The 14,253-nt window shown below is 47.0% G+C and overlaps 1 protein-coding gene across 1 annotated transcript; it reads left to right on the forward strand.

Annotated features, from left to right (window-relative positions):
* Positions 1-279: 279 nt before the first annotated feature.
* Positions 280-13,399, forward strand: LOC132380747 (zinc-alpha-2-glycoprotein-like). Its single transcript, XM_059949738.1, has 5 exons — positions 280-364; positions 2,605-2,874; positions 7,843-8,112; positions 9,820-9,933; positions 13,320-13,399. The coding sequence occupies exons 1-5, from the start codon at positions 280-282 to the stop codon at positions 13,397-13,399; spliced, it is 819 nt and encodes a 272-aa protein (XP_059805721.1).
* The last annotated feature ends 854 nt before the right edge of the window (positions 13,400-14,253 follow it).

The following is a 14,253-nucleotide window of genomic DNA, read 5'->3' on the forward strand; positions in this document are numbered from 1 at the left end:
ATATTCACAATCCCAAAACAGATGAAATAAATCCTCTGGATATAAACCAGAAAAAGAACAGTTAGTTCAATATCAGAATTAAACCTTGTCAAATAAACATAGGTTGGATAATATCCATGTATAATTTTGAATGAAATCTCGAATAACCTGATTTTGATTCAGGTTCTGAAACCCGCCCCTCTCGACGGCAAACATCCTGCTGAGAGGGATTGCCAAACACCCGAGAGGGTGGATCTCTCCGATCTCACCTCAGACTTATCGGGCAACTTCTGCCGCAGGATGAGGGCTCTGTGCAGTCCCTCCTTCCTGGCCTTCCTCGGGGCAGTGCTGTCCATCCTGGAAGTGGTGGAGGCCACCCGGAGTGGTGAGTTTGCCTCTCGGCGTGTGGACTTGTCGGCGCGTGGGCTGCGGGGAGTATGGGGGCGACTGCGTTTGCATTGGTGTCGGCGGGGGGCGGGGGGGGGCGGTGGTCAGCACAGAAAATGGACAGAAAGGACTCCTCCCGTGCTAGGAAACGCCGGGAGGTCCTGGGGGTCCGTACACTAAATCTCCGAGGAGTCCACGTCAGAGAAGTTAACATGGTTCGGGACGGAACAGCGATTGAAACGGCTGGGGGATTCTCTGTACAGGAGCGCGGAGGGAGCACCTCACTGTAGGAAGGAGCTCCACGCAGTGGGAGGGACCGTGAGGAGGGAGAACCGTACTGTGAGAGGGGCAGTGGGGAGGGAGAACCGTACTGTGAGAGGGGCAATAGTGAGGGAGTGGTGGGGGGTTAATGGTGAGGTAGAACTGCACTGTGGGAGGGGCAATGGGGAGGGAGCGCCACACAATAGGAGGGGCGATGGGGAGGGAGAACCGCACTGTGGGAGGGGCGATAGTGAGGGAGAGCCATACAGTGGTGAGGGGGGGTTAATGGTGAGGTAGAACTGCACTGTGGGAGGGGCAATGGGGAGGGAGAACCACACTGTGGTGGGAGGATGGGGAGGGAGATCTGCACTGTGGGAGAGGCAATGGTGAGAGAGCACCAGGATGTGGGAGAGGTATTTTACAGAATGACATCCCTTCCTCAGTTCTGACCAAACAAGAATGGCTGATTATCTGAAATCATTTAATTGTCCACCATTTGCTACTTCACACATTTATGAAGCTTCCAGTTCTTCCAAATTCCCGCATGAATGACCTCCAGACTAATCCATCTGCTGGAGTTTTGGTCTCATGCTGAGAGGCTTTTAATTCCTTCTATCTCACCTTCTCTGCGGAGTGCTTGGCCCCCTCTATATTAGTTGAAACGTAAGTACATGAATTAAATACGTGAGACTAAGCATAATTGCTGTCAGACCCCGTGAGCGAGGGAGACAGGACAGCAAGTTAAGACCATACGATACGAGGACAGAATCAGGTCGCGTGAGCCATTCAGTCTGCTCCATGGCTGATTCCTTTTATCAACCCCATTCTCTGCTCTTCTCTCCGTGACCCTCAACCCCACATGACCGATCAGTCTCTGCCTTGAACGCACCCAGCGACTTGGCCTCCACCATCTTCCTTGGCCACCAGTTCCACAGATTTACCAACCCCCTGCCTGAAGAAATTCCTCATCGACTCAGTTGTAAAGTCCTCATCGCTCGAGGATCTCCCCGCAACTCCCTTCTGATGGAAACCAGAAAACCAGAAGAGATATAGGAGAAGAGCTAGACCTTTTGTCCCATCTGATCTCCCATTCCATCATGGCTGATTTATTAATGATCTCAACCCCATTCTCCTGCCTTCTCCCCATAACCTGTGATCAAGGACCTAGCAACCTCCACTTTAAACATACCCAATGACTTGGCCTCCACTACGGTGAGTTCCACAGATGTACCATCCTCTAGCTAAAGAAATGCCTCCTCATCTCTGTCCCACAGCCATCAAATACCCCTAGATTCACTATAGCACACAAATAGGCCCTTCTGCCCATCTATTCTGTGCCAAACTACTATACTATCTAGTCCCAATGACCTGCACCTAGATCCTAACTCCAAGCCCATTTCACATTAGCACCACCCTCTCAGTGAAGAATCTCCCCCCCCCCCCATGTTCTCCTTAAACCTTTCGCTCTTAATCTATGATCTCTGGCTCTAGTCTCACCCAACCTCGATGGAAAAAAACCTGTTTACATTTACCCTACCTGTACCCCTCATGGTTTTGTGTAACTCTATTAAAACTGTCTCCCAGGGTCTCCTTTCCTGGTAACTCAAATCCTGGCAACATCTCGGTAAATTTTCTCCGCACCTTTTCCAGGTTATTGATACCTTTCCTGTAGGTAGGTGACCAGAACTGCACACAGTCCTTCACATTTGGCCTCACTAGCGTGTTGTCGAACTTCAACATAACATCCCAGCTCTTGTACGCAATACTTTACGAAGGCCAATCTGCCGAAAGTTCTCTTTATGACCCTATCCACCTGCGCCACCGCTTCCAAGGAATTATGGATTTGTATTCCCAATTCCTCATACATTAACCCTTTCATTCCCAGGATCATTCTTGTGAACCTCCTCCAGTCCTTCTCCAAAGCAGGAATGCCCTCTCCACATCAATTCTTGTCCGCTCTGTTTGGTTCGGTTTTAGGTTTACATATCCTTCACCAGTACTGCGAGTGCACTCAACGCGATCACAAGACCGTTGTGTCCTGGGTGGATGGCTACGATGGCGAGACCATCGTTTACTACGACCCGGACAACAAGACGTTTGTGGCCACCCGTCGCTTTGCCCAGAGAGTGGTGGACAAGCGCAACGCTAACAGCTATTTTGTGGAGTCCATCCCCGAGCAGATCGCGAGCCTCTGCGACAGGATCAAGCGCCTGGCCATCTCGACCAACGCCACATGGGAAAGAAAAGGTCAGGATCTTTCCGTTAACTCGCATAGCGAGAGCGCTGTGACCGCGAGGTCGTGATGGGAAGTAAGGTGGGGCACTTCGCTCCATCCGCAACAAGAAGGATTTCCCAGTGGCCAACTATTTTGATTCCAATCCCCATTCCAATTTTGACATGCGTTACGTACCCCGTAACTGGGTGTCTGACCAGCAGAGAGAGAAGAATCCGTTGGAGTCTGGTGGTACTATATTTAAAGGTGTTTATTAATAAACATAAGCAAAACCATATCAATAATGCAAATATACATATAACACAAGGTAGCAGTAATAAACCTAAAAGTGTAGGAATAATAATAATAAGCAATAATAAACAAGCTCTATCGATGTCTAGGGGTAAATGAATTGTCATAGAATATAAAGTTCAGTTCAGTTCATGAGTGCTGAGGTAGTTATGCTTGTTGTAATCGTTGGAGAGAGAGGGAGGGAGAGAGGGAGGGAGAGGGGGGAGAGGGGGGGGAGAGGGGGGGAGAGGGGGGGAGAGAGAGAGAGCGAGATGTAACAGCTACAACAGCCAAACCTTCCTTTGCTTTCTTAATCCGTCGTATCGTTGTGGTCATTCAGTTATGACCCCTCTGGTCTTCAGCCAGACCATTTTTCTGTGGCGGAGTCGTCACTCTGGCATGAGTGGGCACACACACAAGTCCCCACCGGCCCTGCTGTAACACTGTGAGCTTTACTGACCGATCTCCTGGTTCGGTCTCCGAAGCCCCCACCTTTCTGTGGGTTCCCAACACTCAATCAGTGTCCACTGGCGTGTCTGGAGGGTGCCTCTCCAGCCCTGTCTTTTATCCCTACTCACGGGGTCTCAGCTATCCATCAATTCTGAATGACTGTGTCCAACAAATCAGGCCACTCCTTCAGTCCACTGAGGAATGTTATTGAGCAAACTATTGTCCTTGCAGCGAAACAGTGAATAATTCAAAAAGGAGTCACAATACAGTTAATCAGCAAACTCCCTCTCTCTCTTTTCTGTTGCAGATGTTCTTGCCTATTTTCCGTCTCTCTTTCTCATGGTCACCATAGCAACAGTAATAGTTCATGGTTCTCGGGGGGGGGGGGTTGATGGTTAACTCTTTACCCCATTGTCCATCAGGTCTGTTCATCAGTCATAACACCCCCATCCTTCTGGGAATTTTCACCGGGGGGTGTTAACTAATTAACTAATAAAGCACATGACTGAATTACAGAGTTTAATAAAATACAGAAGTTGTCTTAACTACAAGAATAATACAGATACACGTTCAAATTAACATCTAGATAAACAATCAGCAATAACATTATCACTCCCCTTTACATGTTGTATTTTAATATCAAATTCCTGTATCAACAGACTCCAACATAATAACCGCCTATTTTTATTTTTCATAAAAAAAATACTAAAGGGGTTGTGTTCCTAGCTTAGGTGTGAACCAATGTGTGAACACAAAGTGTGAACCAATACATGTGTGATTATAATATAGTACATTACAAAAGTTTGTGCAAATACTAATCTCTATTTTACTTTTAAACTTAACATTCAAACAATCAATCTTCCATGGTGTTGTCTTTATTATTCACATGCTTTGTCAAATTCCCTCAAAACCAGATCCTGTTATTCAAAGTGGCATTCGATCAACCTTTGTCTCTTTTCCACTTAACTCTCACGTGGTCAGCCTGCTCACCAGTGTGGAATAGGCCTTAACAGACTCCTTTCACAAGAGTTATCTTATCACCAATGTTTTCCAAACTAAGCCCATTTGCTGAACTTCCACACAATTCGTTAATTTTAAGCAAGTCATTAATTTTATCTTCAGGATCTTTCATTCTATTTGTTTTCAGCTTAACAGCAGCAGATGATCCCTCTTGGTCAAAACAACTTTTCAAGTTCTGCCTCTCCAAATCACATACTTGAATAACATCAGCGAGTTGTCTATTTTTAAATTTCCAAACAAACTGTAATTGACTCACAGGCACCTTGTTAACAAGCCATTGTTCAGTTAACGGTCCCTTCCCTTTTATCAATCCTTCTAAAACCAATTCAGACTTTAAATTTTCTTTATTTAATTTAGGAACAACACCTTTCCCTTCTCCTTCAATAATATTCACATCACCAGCTTTCATCTCATCATTAAGTTTTAACATACCTTTTAACACAAACAACTGAAAATTCTCACTTTCCACTGGTACCAAGGTTAACCCTTTCTTCACTGAACCAAGTCCATCTGACCCAAAAGGACTGCATTCCTTTTCAACTAAATCAGATACCTCATACTTTTCCTGAGTTTCAACACTAGGTTCAGTACCCTGTGCATCCCCACCCTTCACACCCTGAACACATGCAAACGGGACATCTATCTCTTCCAGACTTTCAATACCAGTCCCCTTTTCAAATTCTAAATTCCCCTGATCCTCCCAGTTACTCTCTGGGCAACTCCCATCCGGAGTAAACTCAACCCTGCGGGTTAAAACAACCTCGTCTGCTAACCCAGCGGACTCCCTCAAGGTAGCGGCATCCTTTTCATCTAGGACAGCCCTGACATCATTATCGGGAAGACATTTAAATTCTTCAACTGCAAACTGGTCTGTCAAGCCAGACAGATCATCCGTGTCCAACCCTGAACCTTCTAACTGCCATATCTGTTTCTCATCTTTACTCTGTGCCTCCATAACCTCCTTTCTCACTCCAAAATGTCCACCTAGGGGTATCTTATGAGTCAAATTCAAAACTTCGTTCCGATAGATCTTCGGAACCACCACCTGGTGTCCTCATCGACTGGCACCGTGGTCGGCCTCCACTTCCTCATTAACACTCCCTCCTTCGGGTAGTAGCCCTCTGGTTCCCTATCAATTTCTGCCTCAGGAAGAGCTGACTCTCTCAACGCCACAAGCTCCTCATCACATCTCTGTTCCTTTATAAATTCTCTCCTGGCTAAGGGTAGATCTACCTCCTCTCCTTTACTCTCTTTCACCCCACTATCCTGCGTTTTACCACCCTCTAACCCCTCTTGGTACAAGGTCGGTAAAAACGTCTCCGCCAAATCAACACTGGACTCATTTAAACTGGCTCCTTTCTCAACCGCCTTTCTAGACATGCTGCGAGGGATTGTGCATGCGGGATAAATCTTGGCATCTATGGGCGGGTCCTCAACACACAGACTTGCTTGTCAGCTTCACTGCTGAAAACACGTCCCCAGTCTCACTCAGGACTGAAATCTACCATTTTCCTTAGAATCAATGACTGATCAGCCCCAGTATCTCTCCAGATCCGCAGTAGAACTGGGGCTTCTCCTTCCTTCACAGACACTGTCCCTTCCGAGATAAATTTCTCACGCCCCTCTTGTGCTCTGTCTACCTTTGCCTTCCCCATCGATCTGCTGACCGGCTCAATGCAACCTGTAGGTTTTGCCGTTTTCCCTTTTCCCGTCTCCTTCTTCCGAGCAAAACACTTAAATGCTAAATGACCAACTTTCCCACAATTATAACAGGTAAAGCTAGGAACCTTCCTGCCAGCCTGCTTTACCTCCTCCTTACCTTTTCCACGAGCTCCGGGATTGTTCTCTGCCTTAGCCGGTGGGCTCTCACTACCGTCCCTACTGCCTCTCTGGTAGCTCTTGTTTGAGGAAAACTTTGACTTGTGGGTTAAAGCATACCCGTCTGCTAACTTGGCAGTCGCAGACAGAGTCCCTGTCTCCTTCTCATCCAAGTACGTCTTCATACTCTCAGGGATACAACTTTTAAATTGCTCCATCACTATTAACTGTAACAGCTTATCATAATTTTCATCAACCCCTTTTGAGGCGCACCAACGCTCACAATATATTTGCATCTCAGGGCAAACTCTAAATACGTGTGGTTCCACGGCTTTCTCAAGTTCCGGAACTTCTGCCGGTGTGCCTCTGGCACCAACTCGTAACTCCTCCATACAGCCCTTTTTACTTACTCATAGTCCCTAGACTCATCCACGGACAATGCCGAATACGCTTGCTGAGCCTTCCCCCTAAGTACGCTCTGTACCAGAACAGCCCATTTTCTCTCAGGCCAGTTCTGATTCACAGCCACTTTCTCAAAATGGAGGAAAAACTTATCAACATCCATCTCCTCGAATGGAGGTACAAATTTAATCTCCTGACCAATCTTGAACCCTTCATTTGGGTCTTCTGCCCGGTCTCTTCCCTGCTGTACCTTTAACCTCTCTATTTCCAGCGCATGCTGCTTCTCTTTCTCCCTTTCGTCCATCTGCCTTTCAGCTTCTCCCTTCTCCCTCTCAGCCTCCCTTTCAGCCTCCCTCTCAGCATCCTCTCTTCGCCCTGCAGTTTCTCTCTCTGCTTCCACACTCCCGGGGTCAGACACAAAATGAAACTCCCTCCACACCGCCCCATCACACACTCTCGGGGTCAGACACAAAGTGAAACTCCCTCCACACCGTCCCATCACACACTCCCGGGGTCAGACACAGACTGAATCTCCCTCCACACCGTCCCATCACACACTCCCGGGGTCAGACACAGAGTGAAACTCCCTCCACACAGTCCCATCACACACTCCCGGGGTCAGACACAGAGTGAAGCTCCCTCCGTACCGTCCCATCACACACTCCCGGGGTCAGACACAGAGTGAAGCTCCCTCTGTACCATCCCATCACACACTCCCGGGGTCAGACACAGAGTGAAACTCCCTCCACACCATCCCATCACACACTCCTGGGGTCAGACACAAAGTGAAACTCCCTCCACACCGTCCCATCACACACTCCCGGGGTCAGACACAGAGTGAAACTCCCTCCTCACCGTCCCTTCACACACTCCCGGGGTCAGACACAAAGTGGAACTCCCTCTATTCTGTCCCTTCACACTCTACTGGAGTCAGAAACAGAGAGACATTCTGTCCATACTGTCCAGTCACAAGAGAGCAAAGCTACTTTGAACCCATTCTCTGTTCTCCAATTCCTCCACAGCTCCTACCCATACCAGAGCCTTCATGCAGAAGAAACAGGGCCAAATGTACCTGGTGTGCACGGCCAAGAACTTCTTCCCCCGGGGCATTAAAGTGCACTGGGTCAGAAACGGGAAAGTTGCTGACAGTGGATCAGACATGACCAACATTGTCCCTCAAAGCAATGGGACTTTTCAAGTTAGGAGCGTCCGTTCTCTGGATGGAGACAGCCAGGGGTACGTCTGTCAGATGGAGCATGAGGCCGTCAGTGGGAAGCTCGTGATACCTCTAGGTAAGAACGGTGAGATGGAGAAATGTCGCCTGACCCCATAAACACCACCATATTCTCACTGATGTCAACTTGACACAGAATCCATCGTGGTCCGTTTCAGTACAGAAGCAAGTCCCGGCAGCTCAAGACCTCTCGCATCTTCTCTGGTGCTGTCAATTGTGAGAATCAAGTCAGACAGCTTCGGTACCACAAAACTGCAAGCCCGAAGAGCAGAATTGGGCCATTTGGCTCATCAAGTCTACTCTGAGGTTCCATCACAGCAGATTTACTGTCCCTCTCAACCCCAGTTTCCTGACTTCTCCCTGTAACCTTTGACATTCTTGCTAATGAAGACCCTATCAACCTCTGCTTCAATTATACTCAATAGCACACTGGGCCCATAACCCAGATGTCAATGGATCGTAACCATCCTCCACTACCACTGATAATGCCCTGACAACAAAAACACATTTTCCTTTTGTTTAAACAACTTTACTTTGAATGTTTCCATATCATGCCCAAGGGCCACCACTTTTACATCCCACAGTTCCTCTTCCTCCTCCCATGTGCACGCACATAACTGGGGGAGTGCGCATGTGACTAAATAATTACGTAGTTCAAATGAACAGAACTCATCAAATTCCGCAGATTCACCACCCTCCGGCTAAAGAAATTCCTCCTTATCTCTGTTATAAATGGACTTCTTTCTATTCTGAGGCTGTGCCCTCTGGTGTTAGACTCCCCTTCTATAGGAAACATGCTCTCCGTGTCCTCTCTCCCCGGGACTTCCAATATCTTATAGGATACCGCGCCCTCCCCCCCATTCTTCTAAACTCCAGTGAGTACAGGCCCAGAGCCTTCAAATGCTCCTCGTAATTCGAATGTGCCTTGACAAAACAGAATCAGGTTTAGTATCACCGGGATACATTGTGAAATGTATTATTTGCTGAAGTACCCATGCCCACGACTGTGGATTTCAGCTGCTGTAGTCCCAAACAATGGGAATATTTGATGATTCCCCAAGTCACCTCTTAAGGAAGTAGACTTGTCCCTGTTTCCTTAGGAGTCACTAGAGATTTGACCTGACACTGAAACTTTGACAAACTTTTCTAGTTGTGTATTGACTGGCTGCATCACAGCCTGGTATGGAAACACCAATGCCTTTGAACATAAAATCCTCCAAAAGATAACGAATTTGGTCCAGTACATTATGGGCAAAGCCCTCCCAACCATTGAGCACATCTACATGAAATACTGTTGTAGGAAAGCAGCATCCATCATCAGAGACCCCCACCACCCAGGCCATGCACTTTTCTTGCTGCTGCCATCAGGAAGAAGGTACAGGAGGCTCGGGACTCACACCACCAGGTTCAGAAACAGTTACTACCCCTCAACCATCAGGCTCTTGACTACACTCACTTGTCCATCCACTAAGATGCTCCTACAACCAATGATCTCTCTTTAAGGACTCTTTATCTCAATTTCTGGTTATTTAATGCTATTTATTTATTACACAGCACAGTTGCACAGTTTGTTGGTCTTCTGCAGTCAAGATGATCATTCATTGATTCTGTTCTAGTTACGACTCTATAGATTTATTGAGTATGCCTGCAGGAAAATGACGTATCTGTACTTTGATAATAAACTAACTTTGAACTTATCTGCACCATCTTAATGATATGATAGGAACCCAGCACAACAACAAAACCTCCAACGTTTTCTCCACAGAACACAAGGCACTGGTTGAGAACGAAGCTTTGATCATTGTTGGAGCTGTTCTGGGGATACTCGGGCTCTGCGCCATGGCGGTGACTGGAATCCTGTACTGCTGCACCTCAGAGGGTAAGTGGCTGCAAGGCTTACAGAGCCTCATCGATGTGGATTAAGTTGGGAAACCGTCTCTATTCTCAGAATCAGATTCATTATCACTGACTTCTGCAACGTAAAGGTCGGCGGGGCAAAGACATAAAAATTTACTATAAATGTCCAAGGTAACTAAGTAGTGCGAAAAATAGGATAACAAAGTTGGGTTTCAAAATCTGAAGGAAGGGACGAGGCTATTCTTGCTCAGTGACCATAAGACCATAAGCAGGTTTAGGCCATTCAGCCCATCGAGCTTGCTCCATCATCCCATCATGGTTGATTTAATACCCCCTCAACCCCATATTCCTACTTTCTCCCTGTCACTTTTGACACTTTTACTAATCTTACATGCTCATTTGGGCACAGGCCATCGATAAACGCCTGACTCCCCTCGTCCTCTGATGCCGATGGTACGGTTCGAGCATTGACCATAAAACCACTAAATATAGGAGCAGAATTAGGCCATTTGGCCCATTGAGTCTGCTCTGGCATTTCATCATGGCTGAAGCATTTTTCCTCTCAGTCCCAGTCTCCTGACTTCCCCCCGTATCCCTTCATGGCCTGACCAGGCAAGAACCTTTCAACCTTTGCCATAAGCATACATAAAGACTTGGCCTCCACAGCTGCCTGTGGCAATGACACCATCCACCGGCTAAAGAAATGCCTCATCATCTACAACGTTTGTATGTTCTGAAAGGATGCCCCTCTATTCTGAGGCTGTGCCCTCAGATCTTAGACTCTCCCACCAAAGGACACAGCCTCTCCACATCCACTCTATCAAAGCCTTTCACCATTTGATAGGTTTCAATGAGGTCACCCCTCATTATGTTCATTTCCAGTGAATACAGGCCTAAAACCATCAAACACTCTCCATATGACAAGATGTTTATTTCTGGAATCATTTTCATGAATCTGCTTTGGACCTTCCCCAGTGTCAGCACATCCTTTCTAAGATAACAGGCTCCAAACTGCTCGCGATACCCCAAGTGAAGCCTAACCAGGGCCTTATAAAGTCTCAACATTACATCCTTGCTTTTATATTCTTGTCCTCTTGAAATTAATTCTAATATCGCATTTGCCTTCCTCACCACAGACTCAACCTGCAAGTCAAGCTTCAGAGAACCCTGCACAAGGACTCCCAAGTCCCCTTGTGCCTCGGACTTTTGTATTTTCTCTCCATTTAGAGAAGAGTCAACCCTTTCATCTCTTCTACCGAAGTGCATGACCACACACTTCCTGATTCTGCATTCCATCTGCCACTTCTTTGCCCATTCTCCTGATCTGTCTAAGTACTTCTGTACCCTCTCTATTTCAAAACTACCTGCCCCTCCTCCTATCTGCAATTTTGCAACAAAGCCATGAAATCCATCATCCAAATCATTGACATATAATGCAAAAGGAATTGGTCCCAACACAGCGAGAACACCAGTTGTCAGCGGCAGCCGGTGAGAAAAGCCCCCCTTTATTCCCACTCTTTGCCTCCTGCCAATCAGCCGCTGCTTTATCCATGCTAGAACCTTTCCTGTAATACCACGGGCTCGTAGCTTGTTAAGCAGCCTCACGTGTTGCACCTTGTCAAAGGCCTTCAGAAAACCCAAGAACACAACATCCACAGACTCTCCTTTGTCTATCCTGCTTGTTACTTCTTCAAAGAATTCCAACAGATTTGTCAGGCAAGATTTTCCCTTGACGAAACCATGTTGACTACGGCCAATTTTATCGTGCCTCCAAGTACCCTGAAACCACATCCTTAACAATCGACTCCAACACCTTTCCAACCTCTGAGTTCAGGCTAACTGGCCTAGAATTTTCTTTCTTCTGCTCTCTCCTCTCTTGAAGAGTGGAGAGACATTTGGAATTTTCCAGTCTTCCAGAACCATTCTAGAATCTAGTGAGTCTTGAAAGATCATTACTAATGTCTCCACGATCTTTTCAGCCACTTCTTTCAGAACCCTGGAGTGTAGACCATCTGGTCCAGGTGACTTATCTACCTTCAGACCTTTCACTTTCCCAAGAATCTTCTCTGTAGTAATGGTAACTTCACATGCTCCATGATCCCACCACCAGGAACTTCCACCATACTGCTAGTGTCTTCACAGTGAAGGCTGAGGGAAAATACCTATTCAGTTCATCTGTTATTTCTTTGTCCCCCATTACTACCTCCCCAGCATCATTTTCCAGCAGTCCAATATCTACTCGCCTCTTTTTTACCCTTTATGTATCTGAAGAAACTTTTGGTATCTTCTTTAATATTATTGGCTAGCTTAAATTTGTATTCCATCTTTACCTTAATGACTTCTTTAGTTGTCTTCTGTTGGTTTTTAAAAGCTTCCCAATCCTCTAAGTTTTCACTAATTCTTGCTCTATGATATGCCCTCTCTTTGGCTTTTATGTTGGCTCCGACGGCCCTTGTTAGCCATGGTTATGTCCTCCTAGCTTCTCCCTCTCCAATTTCAGGGCGAATTCAATCATATTGTGATCACTCTCCCCTCAGGGTTCTTTTACCTTGAGCTCCCTAATCAATTCCAGTTCAGTGCACAACACCCAATCCAGAATAGCTGATCCCCCAATGGGCTCAACCACCAGCTGCTCTGAAACACCATCCCATAGGCATTCTAGAAATTCCCCCTTGGAATCCCACATCAACCCAATCTACCTGCATATTGAAATGCCCCATGACTTTTGGCATGCACCTTCCAGCTCCTGTTGAATCTTTCTGGGGGCTTCTGTATATAACTCCTTTTAACCCTTGCAATTTCTTAGCTCTTTCCACAATGATCCAACACCTCCCAACCCTATGTCAACCCTTCCTAATGATTTAATTTCATTTTTTACCGCAGGACAATGCTGGCTCCTCTGCCTTCCTGCCTGTCCTTTGGAATCAGTGTGTATCCTTGGACATTAATCTCTCAGCTATAATCTTCTTTCAGCCACGATTCAGTGATGCCTACAATATCATACCTGCCAATCTGAAACTGCGCCACAAGTTCGTCGATCTTATTCTGCGTACTGCATGCTTTCAGACATAACACCTTTGGTCCTATATTCACTCTTTTCGATTTTGTCAGCCTTTTACATTGTAACTGTTGACTTCAATTTTTCCCTATCGCTAGCACTCTATCAGCACTATCGCTCGCGTTCACGTCTCCCTGCCAACTTAGTTTAAATCCACCCGAACAGCTCTAGCTAACCGGCCTGCAAGGATATTGGACCCCCTTGGGTTCAGGTGATTTGATTTGATTCACCTGCCAAATCATCCTATTCTTACCCTCACTGGCACATGGCACAGACAGCAATCCAGAGATTACTACCCCGGCGGTCCTGTTTTTTAGCTTTCTATGTAACTCCCTAAAATTTCTCTTCAGGACCTCCTCACCTGCTCTACCGGTGTCATTGGTGCCAATATGTACCAGGCTGCTCACCCTCGCCCTTGAGAGTGGCATGATCAGATTATTCCTGGCACCAGAAAGGCAGCTTACCACCTGGGTGTCTATCACAGCCACAGAATCTCGTCTCCATTCCTCTGACTGAGGAATCTCCTATCAACACTGCAGTCCTCTTCACCTCTCTGCTCTTCTGAGCCTCAACATCAGACTCAGTGCCAGAGACACGGTCACTGTGTCTTCCCTGTAAAATCGTCCCCCTCAATAGTATCTAAAGTCATATACAGCACTTATTATTGAGGGGTACGGCCACTCTGCACTGGCTGTGCAATTCCCATCTTTCTCCCGACAGTCACCCAGTTACCTGTCTCCCGCAATCGAGGGGTGACTACCTCCCCGTAGCTCCTGTCTACAACCTCCTCATACTCTCATATGAGTCGAAGGACATCGAGCTGCAGCTCCAATTCCTCGACACGTTCCCTCAGGAGCTGCAGCTCCAATTCCTCGACACGTTCCCTCAGGAGCTGCAGCTCCAATTCCTCGACACGTTCCCTCAGGAGCTGCAGCTCCAATTCCTCGACACGTTCCCTCAGGAGCTGCAGCTCCAATTCCTCGACACGTTCCCTCAGGAGCTGCAGCTCCAATTCCTCGACACGTTCCCTCAGGAGCTGCAGCTCCAATTCCTCGACACGTTCCCTCAGGAGCTGCAGCTCCAATTCCTCAACACGTTCCCTCAGGAGCTGCAGCTCCAATTCCTCGACACGTTCCCTCAGGAGCTGCAGCTCCAATTCCTCGACACGTTCCCTCAGGAGCTGCAGCTCCAATTCCTCAACACGTTCCCTCAGGAGCTGGAGCTCCAATTCCTCAACACGTTCCCTCAGGAGCTGCAGCTCCAATTCCTCAACACGTTCCCTCA

Source organism: Hypanus sabinus, chromosome 24, assembly GCF_030144855.1.
Source record: "Hypanus sabinus isolate sHypSab1 chromosome 24, sHypSab1.hap1, whole genome shotgun sequence".
Taxonomy (NCBI): domain Eukaryota; kingdom Metazoa; phylum Chordata; class Chondrichthyes; order Myliobatiformes; family Dasyatidae; genus Hypanus; species Hypanus sabinus.

Coding starts and splice junctions, on each gene's coding strand:
- LOC132380747 (XM_059949738.1), top strand. CDS start 280: ATGAGGGCTCTGTGCAGTCCCTCCTTCCTGGCCTTCCTCGGGGCAGTG. Junction 365..2,604: donor GGTGGAGGCCACCCGGAGTG/GTGAGTTTGCCT, acceptor GTTCGGTTTTAG/GTTTACATATCCTTCACCAG. Junction 8,113..9,819: donor GAAGCTCGTGATACCTCTAG/GTAAGAACGGTG, acceptor TTTTCTCCACAG/AACACAAGGCACTGGTTGAG.